The sequence below is a fragment of the Equus przewalskii genome, unplaced genomic scaffold, assembly GCF_037783145.1.
Source record: "Equus przewalskii isolate Varuska unplaced genomic scaffold, EquPr2 ChrUn-1, whole genome shotgun sequence".
NCBI classification, from domain to species: domain Eukaryota; kingdom Metazoa; phylum Chordata; class Mammalia; order Perissodactyla; family Equidae; genus Equus; species Equus przewalskii.
The window spans coordinates 842,485-860,263 of record NW_027228758.1 but is presented as its reverse complement, the minus strand read 5'-3'; the positions used below and the strand labels follow the sequence as shown (position 1 = coordinate 860,263).

The 17,779-nt window shown below is 54.3% G+C and overlaps 1 protein-coding gene across 50 annotated transcripts in view; it reads left to right on the top strand.

The window, feature by feature from the left end:
* The window catches only part of PLEKHA6 (pleckstrin homology domain containing A6), a 135,052-nt gene extending 120,251 nt beyond the window's left edge, over positions 1-14,801 (top strand). For 14 of the 50 annotated variants that reach the window (XM_070608763.1, XM_070608735.1, XM_070608727.1 and 11 more), the window contains 10 exons: positions 388-527; positions 1,448-1,597; positions 2,940-3,069; positions 3,253-3,359; positions 4,229-4,405; positions 4,702-4,869; positions 4,945-5,078; positions 5,603-5,748; positions 10,116-10,239; positions 10,896-14,801. In XM_070608763.1, coding sequence (XP_070464864.1) covers positions 388-527; positions 1,448-1,597; positions 2,940-3,069; positions 3,253-3,359; positions 4,229-4,405; positions 4,702-4,869; positions 4,945-5,078; positions 5,603-5,748; positions 10,116-10,231 — 1,268 coding nt within the window. In that variant the 3' untranslated portion in view covers positions 10,232-10,239; positions 10,896-14,801. The remainder of the gene's footprint in view (positions 1-387; positions 528-1,447; positions 1,598-2,939; positions 3,070-3,252; positions 3,360-4,228; positions 4,406-4,701; positions 4,870-4,944; positions 5,079-5,602; positions 5,749-10,115; positions 10,240-10,895) is intronic. The other 36 variants (XM_070608736.1, XM_070608738.1, XM_070608741.1 and 33 more) reach the window with 10 other exon arrangements.
* Positions 14,802-17,779: the final 2,978 nt, after the last annotated feature.

Sequence of the window (17,779 nt, the reverse complement as noted above, 5' to 3'; positions counted from 1 at the left end):
ACCCTGACACTCTGTATTCCTCCCCAGAAGAGGTCAAAGAGCACCTGGGCCTCCCCGGCCCCTTACCCCATGGGCCATGGGTAATCTGAGACCAATACCTTAACGTCTTCCTCAAGCCCTGGGACCTTGGGCTGGCTTTCCTTGATACCTCAGAAGTAACAGTGTCATTTCTATCCATGACCTCCCCCTGCCCAGCATGTGTCTCAACAGCTGGCCTGTGACCCAGCCTTGTGATAAGTCGCTTCTGCAGGCCCAGGTGGCCCTGAGACACTGAGTCCTCCTCCCACATCCCTGGTCCTCCCCGGCCTCCTCCACCTGCGGACCCCATCCGCACCCCAGGCTCACCCTTCCCCTCCCTCATCTCTGTCCCCTTCTGTTTCCCCCAAGGAGGCCTCGGCCCCTCTGCAACCTGCAGCTCCAACAGCCCCGCCAGCCCCCTCAGCTCCGCCAGCCTCACCAGCCCCCTGAGCCCCTTCTCACTGGTGTCTGGCTCTCAGGGGTCCCCCACCAAGCCTGGGTCCAGTGAGGTAAGCGGAGAAAATGGAGCAGCAGGTAGGTGGGGGAGGGAGGGCCAGGTCCTCATTTGCCTGAAACTACACAACTTCTGGGCCCATCTCTTCCCCAGAGGCCTCAGCCCTGGTGCTCTGGCTCCCACAGCCGGCTTGGCAACCTTCCTCCAGATTTCTCCTTCAGCTGTTCTTGTCGCCACCTGTCATCTTAGCTGCTTTTAGAGAGGTCTCTTCCTGAGCACCAGGATGGTTAGCAAAGATGTCAAACACTTAATAGGAATTTAAATGCAGGATTGTTCCATGGGGGGCGAGGGTTGAGGGCTGGTATGGGGAGCAGGTTCCTCATCAGTCAGTGAGCAAGTATTTCCTGAGGCTCTGCCGTGGGCAGGGGTGGTGTGAGGCCCTCTCAGAAAGATCCACATGCATGCCCAAGGCATTGCACTCAGGGAGCCCAGTGTCCAGTGGGACAAGACCGATGCATAGTGAACGACCAGCCTCTGGAACATAGCCATGTGTGTCTCAATATTGACTCATGTGGTCCAGACCATAAATGCTCTGAGGTTGCAAAGAGAGGGTGGAACTTAAACTGGGCCATTAAGCATTGGGATAGGTAGGGGAACGGGGAAAGGCATTACAGGCAGGAGAGATGGAAGGAGCAGAGGGCGCAGGTGGGAACGTGCCCAGTGTGATGTGAGGCAGTGAGGAGAGCACTGGGGAGTGGAGCACGGGCGGTTTCAGTCAAGGAGGGCCTTACAGGCCAGGCAGAGTTCACTCTGGAGCTGGAGCTCCATCCAGGCCACGGGTGGGAGTTTGGTGGTCCAGGGGCCACCCCAGGGCTCCAGCGATATTGTCATCTGCCTCCTGCTAATGCTCTTTTCTCCTGCTCTCACAGCAGCTGCTCTTCTTCCTCCTAACACTCTGGCTTCTCTCTGCCTCAGGAACCTGGCCCGCCACGGCCTCCCCTCCCCAAAGCCTACGTCCCCCTGGAGTCTCCTCCTACCGTGCCTCCACTCCCTAGTGAGAGCCGCTTCTGGCCATACCCCAACTCCCCTTCCTGGCACCACAGTGGCGAGACAGCCAGGGGTCAGGTACCCAGCACCCTTGGGTCCTGGAGGGCAGGGGCGGAGGGAACGGGGCACAGGGCCAGGAGAGGGGCAAGGCCAGGCACTGAGTCATTTTCCCCATCCCAATCTTAATTTTCCCACAGCTCAATTTCTACTGGGCCCTCTGCACAGTGGAACTCTGGGATAAGGAAAGGATGTTGAGATGCTCATAGAGGCTCTCTTTCCCCTTTTTGCTTTCTGTGGATGATGAGAAAATGAGTTGTTGCCCTACCACATGCCCAGGCTCCTGGGCAGCCCATGGCTGTGGGTAGTGGGTTATGCCCCACTCTCTACCAGCACCACGAGATGATGGAAATCAAGTGACACCCCCCCCATACACACTGGTGCCATTCCAACCCCTTCCTGCTCTTGTCCACCGCAGACTCCAATCCCCCATGCCCTCAGTCTGTCTCTGCCTTGCCTGTGTCCTCTCTGGGTCTCATCAGCCCATGCAGTGTAGGGACACAGGCCCTTTTCTCCCCTGTTCTGGTTCCTTCTCTCACCTGGACCCCTGGCCAAGAGCCAGGAGAGACGTGCGGTTAGGCTTGGAAGAGGTTGCGTGGTGAGTAGAAAGAGTCCTGTCTCTGAAACTGGGAAACGGTATTCTCACCGAGGCTCAGCTACTGGTATTTGCATAACCCTGGAGGGTCCACCCCGAGGCGGGCAGAGCGGGAGCATTCTCTGTTCTACAGATGAAGCAAGGTGGCCGGGCTCACTCCCGCTCTCTAGGCGGACTGGCGCTGGCTCTGGCCTCCGGCCTAGTCTTCTTTCTGTCTTCCCCTCACTGAGACTTAGGTTCTTCAGCTGCACACGGTGGGGAGGGGTGGGACAGATGGCGTCTGAGGTCCCTTCTAGTCTCACGATTCTGCGAGCCACAAACTTAGTGCCCTTCTCCTTCCCCCGGAATCCTGCTACCAAAACGCACCTGGCCCTTCTGCGCGAGCCTTGGGTGGGGGCCCCACGGAATCTGCAGCGATCTCTGGCCTTGCAGCACCCTCCTCTCTGGCTCACAGCAAGTCTGTGCTTCTTGGTCATTGCCAAGAGGACTGGTCTGGTTGAAAGGCCTCTGATGCGCCTCAACTGGGGGCCTTCTGGAGGCCCTGAGCCCTCTCTCCCCAAGATGGCCCTGCACTGGCCACCTTAAGGGGGCATGGGTGGGAGGCCCCGATGCATCCCTGCCCACTTCCCAGCTGGCACATATAAAGTTTCCCTGCCCTGTATTTTCAAGGGTTTGCACTCCAGCCATTGCAAAATGAAGAAACACCACTGGGGGCCCAATTCCCGGCTCTCGCTCCAGCGTCAGTCATCTTCTCATCCTTTCTCCCAGCCCAAAGCAAGCTATGAGCAAAACAAGAAAGACCCCCACCAGACATCAACCCTGGACCCTTCTGGAGACATCAGCCTTGTGCCCACCAGGCAAGAGGTGGAGGCAGAGAAGCAGGCAGCTCTCAACAAAGGTACTTCCTGTCCCAGGCTCCCCTAGAAGTGAGGCTAAGAGTCAGTGAGGGGCTCACTCACACCCAAAGAGAGTGCTTCCCTGCCCCCACGGCGCGGGACTGAGCTCTCTGAGAAGCAGGCTCCCTTGTCTCACTGGCTTCCTGCCCTCCATGAGGCCCACTGACTGCTCTGTCTCCCTGCAGTTGGCATTGTGCCTCCGCGGACAAAGTCACCCACTGATGAAGAGGTGACCCCTTCAAGGGTGGTGAAGAGGAGTGCCAGTGGGCTCACTAATGGACTCACCCCCCGAGTAAGTACACACCCGCAGGCTCTGACAGCTCGTGCAGGCCCGGGCTGGGCTGGGAGCCCAGGGGCCGTGTGTGTCCACCCATCTGTCACCACTGCTCAGGCAACCCAGGGCTGGAGAAGAAGGCAGAACATGCTTGGGGAAGGCACAGCCCACTGGAGGAGGAGTCTCCTTCAGGGAGACACGTCAAGGCACACAGAAGATATGCATAATAAAGATGTAAGAACATTTAACAAGATTATTATAATGTGCCTGTGATGGAATGAACATGCAGCAGAGTCGGTGGTCAGAGTTGAAGGTGCCGACCAAAGGCAGTGTGTTAGTTTCCTCGGGCCACAAGGAAATTGACAAAGTATCACCAACTTTGGTGGGTGAAAACAACAGCAGTTTATTCTCTCACAGTTGTGGAGGTCAGAAGTCTGAAATCAAGGTGTCACAGGGTTGGTTCCCCCTGGAGGCTCTAGGGAGCATCCATTCCATGCCTCTCTCCCAGCTCCTGGCCACTGCTGGCAGTCTTTGGCTTGTAGACACGTCACTGCAATCTCTGCCTCCACCTTCACCTCACCTTCTACTCTATGTGTCTTCTTTTTTACTGTTTCTTATAAGGATACCCATTATCAGATTTAGGGCTTACCCTAATTCAGGGTGATCTCATCTTGAGATCCTTAACTTAATTACATCTGCAAACACCCAATTTCCAAATAAAGTCACCTTCACAACTGGGGGTTAGGACTCAGACTTAGCTTTTGGGGACCATTCTTCAACCCACTAGAGGCAGGCTTCACAGAGAAAGGAGATTTTAAGGGATATGGGCAGATGAAAAAGCTGTGTTGGGGTGAGGCACCGGTCAGAGCCCTGTTCTCCCACTGCAGCAGGAGCGCCCCAAGAGTGCTGTGTTCCCTGGCGAGGGCAAGGTCAAGATGAGCGTGGAGGAGCAGATTGACCGCATGCGGCGGCACCAGAGCGGCTCGGTGAAGGAGAAGCGGAGGAGCCTGCAGCTCCCGGCCAGCCCGGCCCCCGACCCCACTGCTCGGCCCGCCTACAAAGTGGTAACATGCTCTCAGTGTGAACACAGCGTGCGGCAGGCTGGGGAGCGATGAGCACTGACGAGAGAGATTGATGAGATTTTACCTCCGGGCCGGCACGGGGGCGGGCTTTGGACGAGCGGTGTGGAAGGGGAATACCTCTACAGTGGGGCGTGGGGTGGTGGCCAGGTGGTATGGCTTAGTCAGGGACAATGGGGACATGGGCATGGTTAGGGCTGCCTAGAGGCAGGGGTAGCACTGGAGGTGCTGCTGGCATTGGGGCAAAGGCCCTGCGTGTTCAGGACTGTGCTGTCCCCCAGGTGCGCCGTCACCGCAGCATCCATGAGGTGGACATCTCCAACCTGGAGGCAGCCCTGCGGGCAGAGGAGCCTGGTGGGCAGGCCTACGAGACACCGCGGGAGGAAATCGCCCGGCTTCGCAAAATGGAGCTGGAGCCGCAGCACTATGAAGTGGACATCAATAAGGAGGTGAGCGGAGCCCAGGAAGGGTGGAAGGGGGCAACCTGGCAGGGGATGGAGGCGGTGACCTCAGTCCCTCCATAGCTCTCCACCCCAGACAAAGTCCTCATCCCCGAACGGTACATTGACCTGGAGCCTGACACCCCCCTGAGCCCTGAAGAGCTGAAGGAGAAGCAGAAGAAGGTGGAAAGGATCAAGACACTCATTGCCAAGTCCAGGTAACAGGCCTGGGTGAACCTCCACTTTCTCTGCCCACCCTGGCACCTCGGACACCTGGGGTACCAGTGCCAATGGACCCAGTGCCCCAACCCGTGTTGTTGGGGGTCCTGAGCCTCCCCAGCGGAGACCATATGGAGACAGTGGCTCAAGGCAGCGGACTGGGCCAAGGCACACAGCAGGGGCAAGGATGCTGCGCTGGGGGCCAAAGAGACCTGCTGGGCTCGGGCACGTGCTGTAGTCAAGACAAACTGATGGGTGGCCCTCTGGTGACTTCTTTTCCCTTTCAAGGCTGCCCTAAATGTTCACTTGAACCTTCTAATTCATTTTGGAATGCTGTGGGTAGGGGTCCCAACACATGTTTTGCCAGAGTCCCACTCACCCCTGGGGACAGCCTTGCTGGGAACCAGTGCCTGCACATTCACAGGCCTCTGGCCTCCCTGCCAACCTCAGGCTACAGGCTGCCCCCCGCCAGCCAGTTGGCCATCCTGCCCCCCACCATGTCTGTGTGTCTGTGCCTCTTCAGTATGCAGAACGTGGTGCCCATCGGCGAGGGGGACCTTGTGGACGTGCCCCAGGACTCAGAGAGCCAGCTCCAGGAGCAGGAAAAGCGGATTGAAATCTCCTGTGCCCTGGCGACCGAGGCCTCCCGCAGGGGCCGCATGCTGTCTGGTGAGAGGGGCTGGGCCTCGCTCCGCCAGGGAGACCGGCTGACCAGGTGTCAGGGAGAAGGCACAGGGCTGCAAGGGGCCCGGGACAGAGAGGTCCAGGGCTGGGAGATGTTGCTCAAGGTCAGGGTGAGCATTTCCTGAGCACCAGGTACTGTGCTAGGCTCAGGGGGTGCAGAGGGCAGGGGTACTGACCTCGAGGAGGTCAGAGCCATGATGACCCTCCTAGATGCTGTGTGGACGAGTGTCCAGAGGCCGCACGGGGAGGAAAAGGAGCCATTCTTCCCGGCAGGTCGGGAAAGGCCCAGAGACAAGGTGATAACTGAGCTTGATTGGGAAAAATAAACATATTGAGCAGTTGTGGAGTGAGGGCCAGGTATTCCAGAGTATTCTTCCCATTCTCGCTGCATGCAAATAGGAAGACAAAAAAAGAAGATGGTGCAGGCAGCCGAGGGGCTGAGTGATACAGTCACTGCCTTGGCCGCTGACCCAAGCGCACTTTTCGGCTAAGAAGAGATGAGTATGAGGAACTGACCTCACCCTGACACAAAGGCTAGCAGGTCCCAAGCATATGCCATGAGACGTCATCCCGAATAGATGAGGATGTAACTGGGAAGAATGCAGGATCTTCCATATGAATGGGAAGGGGAAGGTAGGGGAAGGGCAGTGGGTAAGTCATGAAGCCAGAGAGACTGTTTCCTCCTCCTCAACACAGAAGGAGGTGAGGATGGAGAGGGAGCGGAGGGTGAGGCCTCTGAAGGCCGGTCGAGAGGGATGCGCGGAAGGAAGCCGGGTTTGCGATGGCTTCGGTAGAGGGGGTAGAGAGGTTGCAGAGTTGAGGTGAGGGTCAGGCGGCGAGCAGGAAGGATTGTGGCTGGGAGCACAGTGGAAGGGATGGCAGCTCGCATTGGTGAGTCAGGGCTCGAAGTCTGCTCTCTGAGGTTCCATTTCCTCACCCGTAGAATTCCAATCAGAATTCTTGTCTGCTGACATGAGGATCAGAAGCAATGTGTTCTGAGCACCCAGCATGGTCCCTGGCACTGAGTCAGTGCCAATAAATGCTGGCCAGCTGTGGTCCGCTGCCGATGGTGGGAGTGGTGGGAGTGGTGGCAGTACTAGCTGAAGTAGCCATAGCTGAAGGAGAGGTAGGAACCGTTTGTGGTTTTTCTAGTTATTGTAAAGATGGATATGTTCAGAAGCCAGAGGGTCTTAGGCTATAACAAAGGGGGTTTAAGTAACCATGAGGAAGAAGCTACTGGCAGTTAGGGTTTAAAGGCTGTTAGCTGGTGGTAGGGAGAGACCCTGAAGGTGTTTCAGAGAGAGGCTGTCAGTTGGGCTGGAGCTGAGGACCAGAGAGGGGATGGGCTTCCGAGAGCCCCATCCTGCAGCCACAAGGCGCAGGACCAGTTTGGCTGCGAGGAGGCCTCTGTCGGACCTCCCTGTAGTTTAACTGCAAAACGAACTCGATCCTTCCAAAGATCAAATTCCACATGCTCTGGGCAAAAGGCAACTTCCTGTTTCGAGGGTTAGAAGGCACAACACTTTTTAAGTACTTCCCTCTGCCACTCCCCAGGTTCTGTGAAAACATACCCACCCGGGCCTCTCAGATTTCCCCCTTGATACACACCAGCTTACATTTCAGGGTCTGTGCCCTGAAAGCAAACAGTCACCTTGCCTTTGCCAAAACCCCAACTATTTAAAAAATGGCTATCGCAGGGCCAGGCCTCAGACTCAGCCCACTGTCCACACCGCCCCTGGCCTGGCGCCCAGATTCCTGGGGCTGCAAGGGCTGCTCCCAGACACAGGCAGGGTGGGGCGGTCCTGTGTGTGCAAGCGTGGGCAGGGGGTGTGAGGCAGCACAGCGGGCACAGGAGGCAGAGTTGGTGCTGAGTGGGGGTGTGGCGTGGATGGCCTGTCAGGGAGGAGCATCGTCAGTATACCGATATGTGCAGACTCGAGTGTGTAGTATATGGGAAGACGTGGCCATTTTAAGTTTGTATGTGTGGCATGATGTCATGTGCTGTGTCTGTATTGAGGAATGTTTGTAGATACACGTGGATTAGTGTGTGTTCAAGTGTGTGGTATGCAGTTAGAAGGACTGTTTGAGTGCACACAGAGGAGTTTGTATGTGTTAAAGTGTCTGTGGGAGTTGTGTGGAGGCCCATTATTGATGAGGGAGGCGCCGTTTGGTAAGCTGTTGGAGTGTGGGTCTGTGTGTGAGTGTACAGGATGTGGATAGAGCGTGTGTCTATGAATGCACATATTTATGTGTGATTGACTTTTCTTGCAGTATAGGGAGTGATACAACATATTTGTGTGTATGTGGTACACAGTGTATATACTGCAGTGTTTGTGAACATATACCTGTGTGTGCAGGATGGGGGAGAGAGGGGCCTCATGAACGTGGTACATGTGACTGATTATTTATGTGTGCAGATGAGGTAGGACTTGTGAACACTCAATTGTCACGTCACACCTGTCCAGTATGTATCTGCTACACGTGTGAATTTATCGTGATGGATATATTCCTAATATATATTTATTGCCTCTCTGCCTTCTTAAAGAGGTTATGATTAGCGTAATTCATCTTTCCTGCTCTTGCTCATTTGCTGTCATTATCCATCTCCTTTCTTTGCTGACCTCTGTTGAACGGGTGCCTTAGGGGCTGTGGGCGCACAGATCTGTTTGCAGCTGTGCTAAATGCTCCCAAACTGTGACACTTTCCACCTTATTATGTCTACTTTTTACAAAAGATTTTCTCTCTTCACTTGTGCCTCTGATAGATGTCAGTGGGCCTCTCAATTCCTCTCTCTCTTCTCATTTTCCTGTTTCTTGTCTCCCATGGGTTAGAAACCCAGCAAGTCAATCCCTGTTGGAATGTGTGTGAATGAGAGTGATGGTCTCCAAGCAGCAGCTCTGAGTAAATTGTAAGAACTTTGCTGTGTGTACATGGGAACATCTATTTGGCTTCCTTGAGATATTTCTTGCTTAGTTTTTGGTTTTTTGACTGTTTTAGAAGTTGAAGTTGCCAGATCGCTAGCCATTGGGTCTGTGATATACACTCGAATGTGTGTTTCCAAGCCATTGGGTCTGTGTTATGGATATGCACACGAATGTGTGTTTCAAAAGCCGCTGGGTCTATGTTATGGATACGCACATGAATGTATGTTTCAAAGGCGTCTGTGAACGTGTTTGTATGTGACGTTACAAGTGTTGGGTTATGTTGCCAGCCGAGGTGTGGAAGCGGGCAAGCACACACATATCAGATTTGTGTGCAATGTGTAAATGTGTAAAGAGACGACGTTGCCAGAGCACATGTACAAACTGTATATTGTGTGTGGGCAGACCCAACTTCCTGTTTGTGAGAGAAGCCTGGGTCTCAGGAACATATGTGGGTGTACGTGTGTGTACGGTGGGAGCTGCATTGGCCCTTCTCTTGCCCAGAGGGCAGGGAACATGATGAGGTCCAAGGCAGGGAGGAGCGAGGGCCTGAGGTTCACTGCCGGGATTCCTCTCTTGGAGGAAACACACAGAGTGATCTTGGCTGAGATCTGGTTCTTCTCTGAGCCCTAGTGAGAACATGCTCTCTGCCCGCTCCTGCCTCGCAGCTACACTGAGCGTGCACGAGGGTCCGGAGCCTGCGTGGAGATTGTCCCTGACACTAACTCCTTTCCTATTGTCCTTCCACTTGGCTGTGCTCAACATGGAATAAGAATGATAATAGAGTAAAATCTCAATAATTCAGATGTCACCACTTTAAGGCTCATAATGATTTGTTCAGGGGTGGATTGAAGTTTGCCTTTCCTGGATTGACGAAAAGGGGTCTCCTGTGATGGTGGGGAGGCCTGAGCCAGTCTAAGCGAACAGCTCGCTTTTAAGCCTGTCAGAAACCTCCATTTTCATGGAATTATTAACATGGGGATTACCTCACCTGGATCTGGTCATTAAATGGGGGCCTGAAGATTTGGATTAGTGTGATTTTCCTGCACTATTAATCATTAGCAATGTCACTGCACTAAAGGTGCCATCTGCACTTATCTTCTCTCCACACAATAGTGGAGAGGTGTGCGGCTCTCCCATTGCACAGAGGGGAGGGGGCCTTGGGCCTTGCCCACAGTCACACCGGTCCCCAGCAGGGCCTGGATTCAGCCAGGGCTCCTCTGGGCCCCATGCACTCCATGGCGCCCGGACGAGGCCGGCTCTGCCTCAGCTTGAGCAGGTTCCCAAGCTCAGCTCTCCTCTCTGCCTGCCTCCCGCCTTGCTGCTGCCTGCCTGCCCGGAGGAGGGCCTCGCTGGCTCTGGGTGCCCGACCTCCTCACTCCTCCCACCCCCACCACCCCTATTCACTTCCCTCTTCATTTCTATTTCCAGTGCAATGTGCCACCCCCAGCCCTCCCACCTCCCCTGCTTCCCCGACTCCACCAGCCAACCCCCCATCGTCTGAATCCCCACGGGGCGCCGACAGCAGCCATACCATGCGGGTCTGAGCTCTGACGTAAGCACTTTTCTACTGTATTGCATCCACCCCGGGAGTGGGGCCCTTTCCCTCCCCCACGGAGCCATCCTCGCCTTCTCATTCCCGCATTGCTTCTCTCCCACCCCCATGCCCTTGCTGCTCTTAGCCTGCCGTCCATCTGCTTGAGCCCACCGGCGTCCCCATGCAGTGCTGGGCTAGAGCCGGCTTGCGGGCCACGTCGGGGGTGCTGCAGTCCCAGCGGGCTTTGCTTCTCCAGAAGCAGACAGGGAACAGAGCTGAGGCCGCCCCTGCCCGCTGTCAGGGGAGGGACTTCCTAAAACCCCACCCTGTACCTCCCGTTGGCCAACAAGACTTCCATCTGTTGAGATTCACAGCAGTCCTGCCTCAGAAGCCCCCAGAAGCTGGTTCTCCCAGATCTCGTTGTAAATTAAAATAACGCTGGAGAACTATAGTCAAAGGCCGGGTCCCTTCCTCCCCCAGCACACAGTGGCTCAGTGTCAGGCTCATGGGAAAGAACATGGCCTTCCATCCCTTTGTGCCCTCTCTCAGGGGTGAGGGAGGGGCGGCTTTCCACAGGGTTTGTATAGGAAGAGACCCCTCTGTCCGGGGAAGGTTGGCTGGAGCCGTTGCTCCTGTGTGCAGCACTGTTCTCACCCCATTTCTCTGTTCTTTAGTGCAAGCCCTGGCTGAGGCCAACGCTGTGAAGCTCCACAGAGCCACGTTCTGAAGCCCTCTTCTGCCCACCTGAGGTTCTGGTTCCCACTCTGGCCCCCTCCCCCTGTGCTCCCTTGGGAATGCCACAGGGAGCCGGGCTGGGGGCCAGCGGTTGCTGCGTAGAGGAGCACGGATCCCTCAGTGTCCACACACCCACCACACCCGGCCTGGAGCCCTCACTACTCAGACGGTGGTCCTGGGCTAGGGCCTGAGATGGCGGGTAGGGAGCAACGTCCTCTCTAGTACCCAAGTCACAAGGAGCCTGGGTTTGGCTCTGGCTGGGCCTGTGGTGGCCCCACTGGAACATTCCCTGATGGAGAAGATGCCGTGGTGAGGAACACGCCCTGGGCTATCTTAGGTTGGGACTAGAGGTGAAGAGAAGATGGACACTCGGCCTCTTCTGGCCCTTCTTGACACCGAGGACAGCACCTGCCTTCATCCCCTTCCCTTATCAACCCCACCCCACTACCCTAGCTCTACCCAGGGCTTTGACACATCTCTGCTATGGGTGCTCCTTTGGGGTCCAGTGGAGACTGACCACCCTGATTGAGCCAAAGACAAGAGGACGAGAGAGGGGAGAGGCTCCTCGGCTCCCAGGGGGCAGTGCTGGCTGTGCATAGAGAGCAGCAGGTCTGTGCAGTGTCCGAGGGGAGGTTGCGAAGGGTAGCAGAGAGAAAGGGAGAGATCCGAGGAAAGCAGGAAGGAAAGGAAGTAGCGGGACTTATTTGCAAGCAAGAGGAAGAGGGAGACGGGAAGGGACTATGGGATGGGTTTCTCCTGGGTGGAGCCTTAGCTTAGTGCCCAGTCCAGCGCCAGGCTGTCAGCTCTGTGCCTCCTACCTCACCCCCTGCATCAGCGGGGCCCCAGGAGGCCCTGCCAGTAAGCGCACAGTAGCCTTCACCTGAGGCACTTGGTGTGGGGATGGGGTGTGGGGTGAAGAAGTTGGGTAGGACAGCCTGGGAGAAAGGTGGGTCTTTGTAGGTCTGGGCCTGGTGTCTGCCCCTGCCTCCTGCGGTCAAGGGCAGAGAGAAGGACCTGTTTTATGTAGTGTGTGGTCAGCCTTGAGCCTTTCCTAACCATTTTTGTGATATTTCCTTGGCCCCCATCCTCCTAAGTGTGCTGTGGGCCAGCTGAGAGTGTGCCCCAGGGAGAGGGAATGTGGCCTTAATCTGCGAGGCCAGATTCCAGGACCTGACCCTGCATGCCAGGCCTCCCAGCTGAGGACCACTGAGGCTGCTGGAGGACTCCCTTCTAGCTTGGCGCTCTCACAATCCACCTACCCAGGGAGGCCGATGGAGGAGACACAGAAGCAAAACTCATTCTTCCTCTGCTCCACCCACCTTGAGACGAATGTAGCCAGAGAGGATGGCGGAGAGAGAGACAAGCTGAAAAAAACCTTGGCTCCCAGGCCTTCTCTTTGCCAGAGCAACTGCCTGGAGATTTCAGCCTTACCTCCTGCAGCCCCTAGAACAACTGCTGTATCTTCCACCAGTTCTTCTCCACTCCGTCATGGCTGGGACGGTTACGGGTTCATATGCAAGTAAAGATGACAGTTCATTCAACAAATATTTCTGAAGCACCTTTTATGTACCAGGCACTGTTCTGGGTGCTTAGGATAGTCTCATGCTTCCAAGGGGTTACGGTCTGGGGCTTCCACTTATCGTCACTTCTAGCAGGTCTTTTGAACAGGACCCTTGGCTACATTTCCCATCTTTAGCACAGCAAGTCCCTCAAACCTGTCCTTTCTCCCCCATAGACTTGCAGGTAGGATTGGCTCCCAAGTAACCCTCTCCTCTCTTTCCCCACACCTGTCTCCATCCACAGGAAATGAATGTTTCAGGGCCTTCCAAGCCTTCCCCTTTCTTTGTCTCTCCTTTTTTACATGATATTTTTAGAAATATATGTAAAATGTCTGCTCCTGCCACCTCCCATCTCCTCTTTCATAAAGCTGGCTCTTTATGTTGCTTCACATGCCTTAATATATGTTGTATGGAGATTACACAGATTGTAGATGTGTGTGTAATACGTAAATGTGTTTGGATGTCTGATTTGTTCCTAGAACTCCTGCCCAGGCCTGCTTTCTCTCCTTTACTTTCCAGCCATTCCTAGCATGTTGCAGCCATACTCCATGCCTTTTGATCCAAAGAAGGGGAGAGGAAAGACTTATTTTAAGACAGATGTATTTTACGCTTTTGTTATAAAAGCAAGTCTATTTTCAAAATGTACAATGTCTGAATGGAATTGGCAAATGACATGAGGAGACTGGAGTGGCTGCCTCTAGGTCCAGCTCTATGCCCTTCCCTCTGCACTGGCAGCTTCCTTCCTCCCGTTCCGTGTCTGCAAAGGGCTGGTTCCCAGAGCTCGCCTGGAGAGCATCTTGCCAGGGCAGGACATTCTCTTGGAAGTCCCGGTCTACGGATTTGATAACACTGTCAACCCTTGATGACCCTCTAGAGTCATGAGATGTTAATCCTTTTGAAGGAAATGTTTACAGTTGTGTGCACAAAAGTACACCCATGCTGTCACCCCCCCAAGATGTGCTCCTGCACCCCCTCCCCTCATCACCCTGATGGACAGGGCAGACAGTTTAATGGCAGCCTATGCTAAACAGCACCAAGAGTTCTACTCCTTCATGGACCCAGGATACGGTGCAAAGGCCAATAGAAATGGTTTGGGATCGTGGGTCCTTAAGTGCAAATGTGTTCGAATTCCAGGACTTCTCACACTCCTTTCCACTTGATTCTCTTTTGTCTGGGTCACACCTATGGCATCCATCTCGCTCTGTGACCTTTCCTCTGGGGGCTGTTGTTATAGGGATGACCTTGGTCTGGCATCCAGACTGCAAAGTCAGCTTCTGGGCTAAGGAGGGTCCCATGGACAGTGTAGCATCTCAGCCTTGCCCAAGAAACCCCCAGGACTTTCCTCTGGCAGGCTGCCTGCTGTTGGGGTGCTGAAGTAAACCAGCTCAGCCTTCCAGACTGCTCGTCAATTGTGACGTGGGCAAGGGGCTTTTGCCTTGCGAGGATTTGGGCAGATTGGAAGTCTTTTGTCCAGATCTGGAGTCAGAGGTTTCAGAATCTTGCCCAGAGCTCCTAGCCAGCATTTGAAGGCTGATCTCCCAACTTTGGCGTTTATTGGTGCCCTATTCCCAGCCTAGAGCATCTTACTATGAATGAATGGGGCCCAGATGGAGGCCCAGGGCTAAGTAATCCACCTGGGGACAGCCGTGGGTACTAATCTAGGGCCTTCCCAATTAGCACATTACCCCCCTGACCAATAACCGAGAGGCTGTAATCAAATATTGCTGCTGTCACTTTAAAGATTCTCTGAGGTCGGAGCTGAGCACGCTTGCTGTCCTGCCTGGGTGAGAGGCATGTTCCCGGGCAGGGCTGCCTGTGGCTCAGTGGGGTCGGCTCCCCGTTAGGTCCCCACCAGGCAGCTCTTAAAACTAAGGGAAAATATGAAATATACATACATATATATATATATATATATATACACACACACATATCTATTTATGCACATATTGGGGCCAACTTGATTTGCTAGTATTAGACAATAAACCATACAAGGAAATGTATGATTTCAGTGTCTTTATTTAGTATAAAAGTGACCTTAGAAGAAGAGTTAAGTTAGGTAAACAGAGGGCCTCTGTGTCAGGGGACCACGCAGCTCCAGCAGCCCCTTGGCATCCTTCTTGCCCACGAGCCTCCCAGGGGGCGTCGTACCTGACAGGTGAGAGTGCACAGCCCCTCTCGGCAGCATCCTTTCCAGGTCTAGGAACTGAAGAATCCCAGTGAGCTCTGCGTTTGTATCTTGCAAGTTTGTATAAACCCAATACAGGAAATAAAATGAATGGTTTGTAAGTGGTGTGTCCCTTGCTCTGTGTCCGACTGTCTGTGGCTCGCCTCGGGCTTGGCAGAGAAACGGAATTCCTGGGGCAGGGCCTTCCTGACTCAGAGCAGAGCTGGGTTCCTGGCCTGTGTGCCACCCTCCCTGCATGCCTCGGGCCACTCCGCTCGCTCCCTCCCAGGTAGGAGTCCCAGCGTTCTCAGAAGAGCTCCTCCCCGTGGGCCGGGGATGATGGCGTGCTGCCGACACCACAGCTGCCTTTTTGGCCCAGGTCACCCCTGACCAAGGCTCATCAAGGCCCCATGTGATGGAAGCAACGGATGTTTCAGGCCCTGCAACCTTCCCCTTGATTTGTCCCTGAGGCTGAGGGTCGGAAGGTAGGGGAAGAACAGTAATTCCCAGCCTTTCCCGGTTGCCGCACGAAGCCCTGCATTTCTGCTTTAGGGTACAAGAACGTGCACGACTGGGGGCAGAGGGGGTTGCATCAGTGAAGCCACCCAAGTTCTTCTCACCCAGCCTCAATGCCTTGGGTTTATTTCTCTTGGCAGGTACTCAGAGGTTATCAGTTATTGACACTCAGTGTGAAGGACTTTACCAGAGCTTCTCAATCTGAAGTCTTTCTGTGAAGAAGAATAGTCAAGAAGCCCTGTAAATTCTGCAGGGTGGGGAGTAGAGAGGGAAAGCGCGGCAGGATAGTGGCAGGCCTCAGCTGGGCTTCTGTAGGATGTCTGGGGACAGATGGAGGCATTAACGGTTCAAGGAAGAGAAGAAATCTGAGAAAGAGGCAATGGAATGGCATGCTGCTTCTAATCCCTGATCTGCCTCTGTCCGGCTCTAATGGTGATTCTGAGTTCTGGACCCCTGTCCCAAGGCCACCCCCTTCGCTGGCTCCACAGCCTTCGCTGGGAGATGTCACCAGAGCCCCAGCCCTTCAGCCCTCTGAGGTGTCCTTCCCCTGCCCGCGTCTATTCCTCCAGCCCCGGGGACTAATGCGCCGCCCCAGCGCTGCCCCACGGTGGCAGGTCATGGGCGGCCACAGACCGAGGCCCAGCCCCAGTCCTCTGGCCTGCGTCCTCCTCCCTGGGGTGGCCCCCACCAAGAGGCTCCTCTCCGGAGAGGTGGGCTGTGGACAAGTCTCCCTGGGCCCAACTCCAGAGCCCGGTGCTGCCATCAGAGAGCTGAGCCAGGAGGGCCCAGTTCCAGCAGAGTTCACGGGGGGCTCCCCGGCTGGGGGAGGCATTCCTAGCTGCTCTAGGTGTACAAGGCCTGCAGGAGCCGTTTAGAACCACATTTAAGATGAGAGCAGGTCTTTCATATCACAGCATTTAATAGTATACTAATAACAGTAATAGTAACAACAATAGTAGTTATCAGAACTGTCCTAGAATAGTAATAACGAGGGCTCGTTAGTTAAGCGTTTACTCCGTGCCGAGTACTCGGTTCTATGCACGTCACGTGTGCTTACTCACCACTGCTCGATGTCTCTCTATGTGATAGATGGTGTTATTACCCAAGGCACTGAGGCACAGAAAGAGTAAATAAATGCGTGAGGTCTCAGCGGCTAGGATGAAGCCCAGGGCCCTGACAAGCTCTTTAACCCCCGAGCAGCTTCCAGGGGCGAGACCACCCCGGGGGGGCTTTGGAAATTTGCGAGGGAGGCTGGGTTAGCTCAGTGATGAGGGGCAACACTCTTTCTGGTCTTTAGTGGCTACAAGGCACAGGGCAGGTTTCCAAAACAAAGAATTGTCCTCTATCCTGCACGACTTTAAAATGTACAGCTGGACTAAACCCTCTAACAGCATGTCAGTCACACTGCAATTCATAATAGTACTAAAAAGTTTTTATAAGCTTTTTTTAATGTTTCATGAGTAACTCAGTAAGTTAGGAGATGGTTATTACGGAGAAGAAACTTAAATGGAATAAAGACAATGTCTCAGAGTTGTTGAATAATCTACTCCAGGCGTTGTCTACACGGTGGATTATACCATTTCAACTACCGCGTGTTTGGTTGGAAGCGGCCCCACTGCGGTAGGTCTCGGGGATGGGCAGAGCGACTGCAGGTGTTTGCCTGACGAGGCCCCGGAGCCCCAGGCGCCAGCGAAGTGAAGGCACTGGAAGAGCCGGCTCTCTGCGCCTCCTCAACTGCCTCCAGAAACGGCCCCACCTTGTCGCAGCCTCTCCCTTTTCCAGGGCTGCAGCCCAAGGATGAACGTGATGCTGTAGCGGTTCCGTTTGGGAATGTCTGGGTGTTGCCTGTTGCCTTTCTATCGTCCTCCAGCACTGTCTCGGGGTCCACACACAATGGCCCTAAACCACTGGATCACCATCGCTCTCTGCAGCCCACCCTCTATTCCCCAGTGCCTGTTAGCCCGTTGTACGATCCCCAAGGCCTCTGAAGACCCATCCCACAGTCTGAATTTTACCTCAACACACGGTGGCGTCAAGACAGAGACATCTGGGTCTGCGACACATGCTCCCCCGACCGAGCAAGTATTAACCCCGGGAGCTACTTCCGCAATGGCGCCCCTGCACCCACAGGTGCGTGCTGCCGGCTCCCCTGCCACCGCTAACTTGCCTTGCCTGTCATCCCTAATTCAACTGAGGTCGTTTCTCTCCTTCTCTTTCTATATGCAAGTACTTCTAATCTGTTATTACTTACCTAACATTAGTTTTTATCCTAGTGTTTACTCCCTACTGCTCTTTCAGTTTTGGTGGGGGGTGGGGGTGGGTATCTTGTGATTGTTTCTTTCTTTGTTTTGTATATAATGGCTCTGATTTTCTATTTCTCTTAAATTCAAATGTATTTGTTATAAGTAAGTGCTAGCAACCTGCCTATTTCATCTATGTCTTCTCGGATGCTCTTGTCTGAGCATTTATGTATTGAGAGACATCGTGTTTTATTATAAATTACTCTTTTTTTCCTTCTTTATTGTAATGAGCTTTATTTGCCTTTTTCTGAATGATGTGTGTAGATTGGCCATAGCGTCTGTGA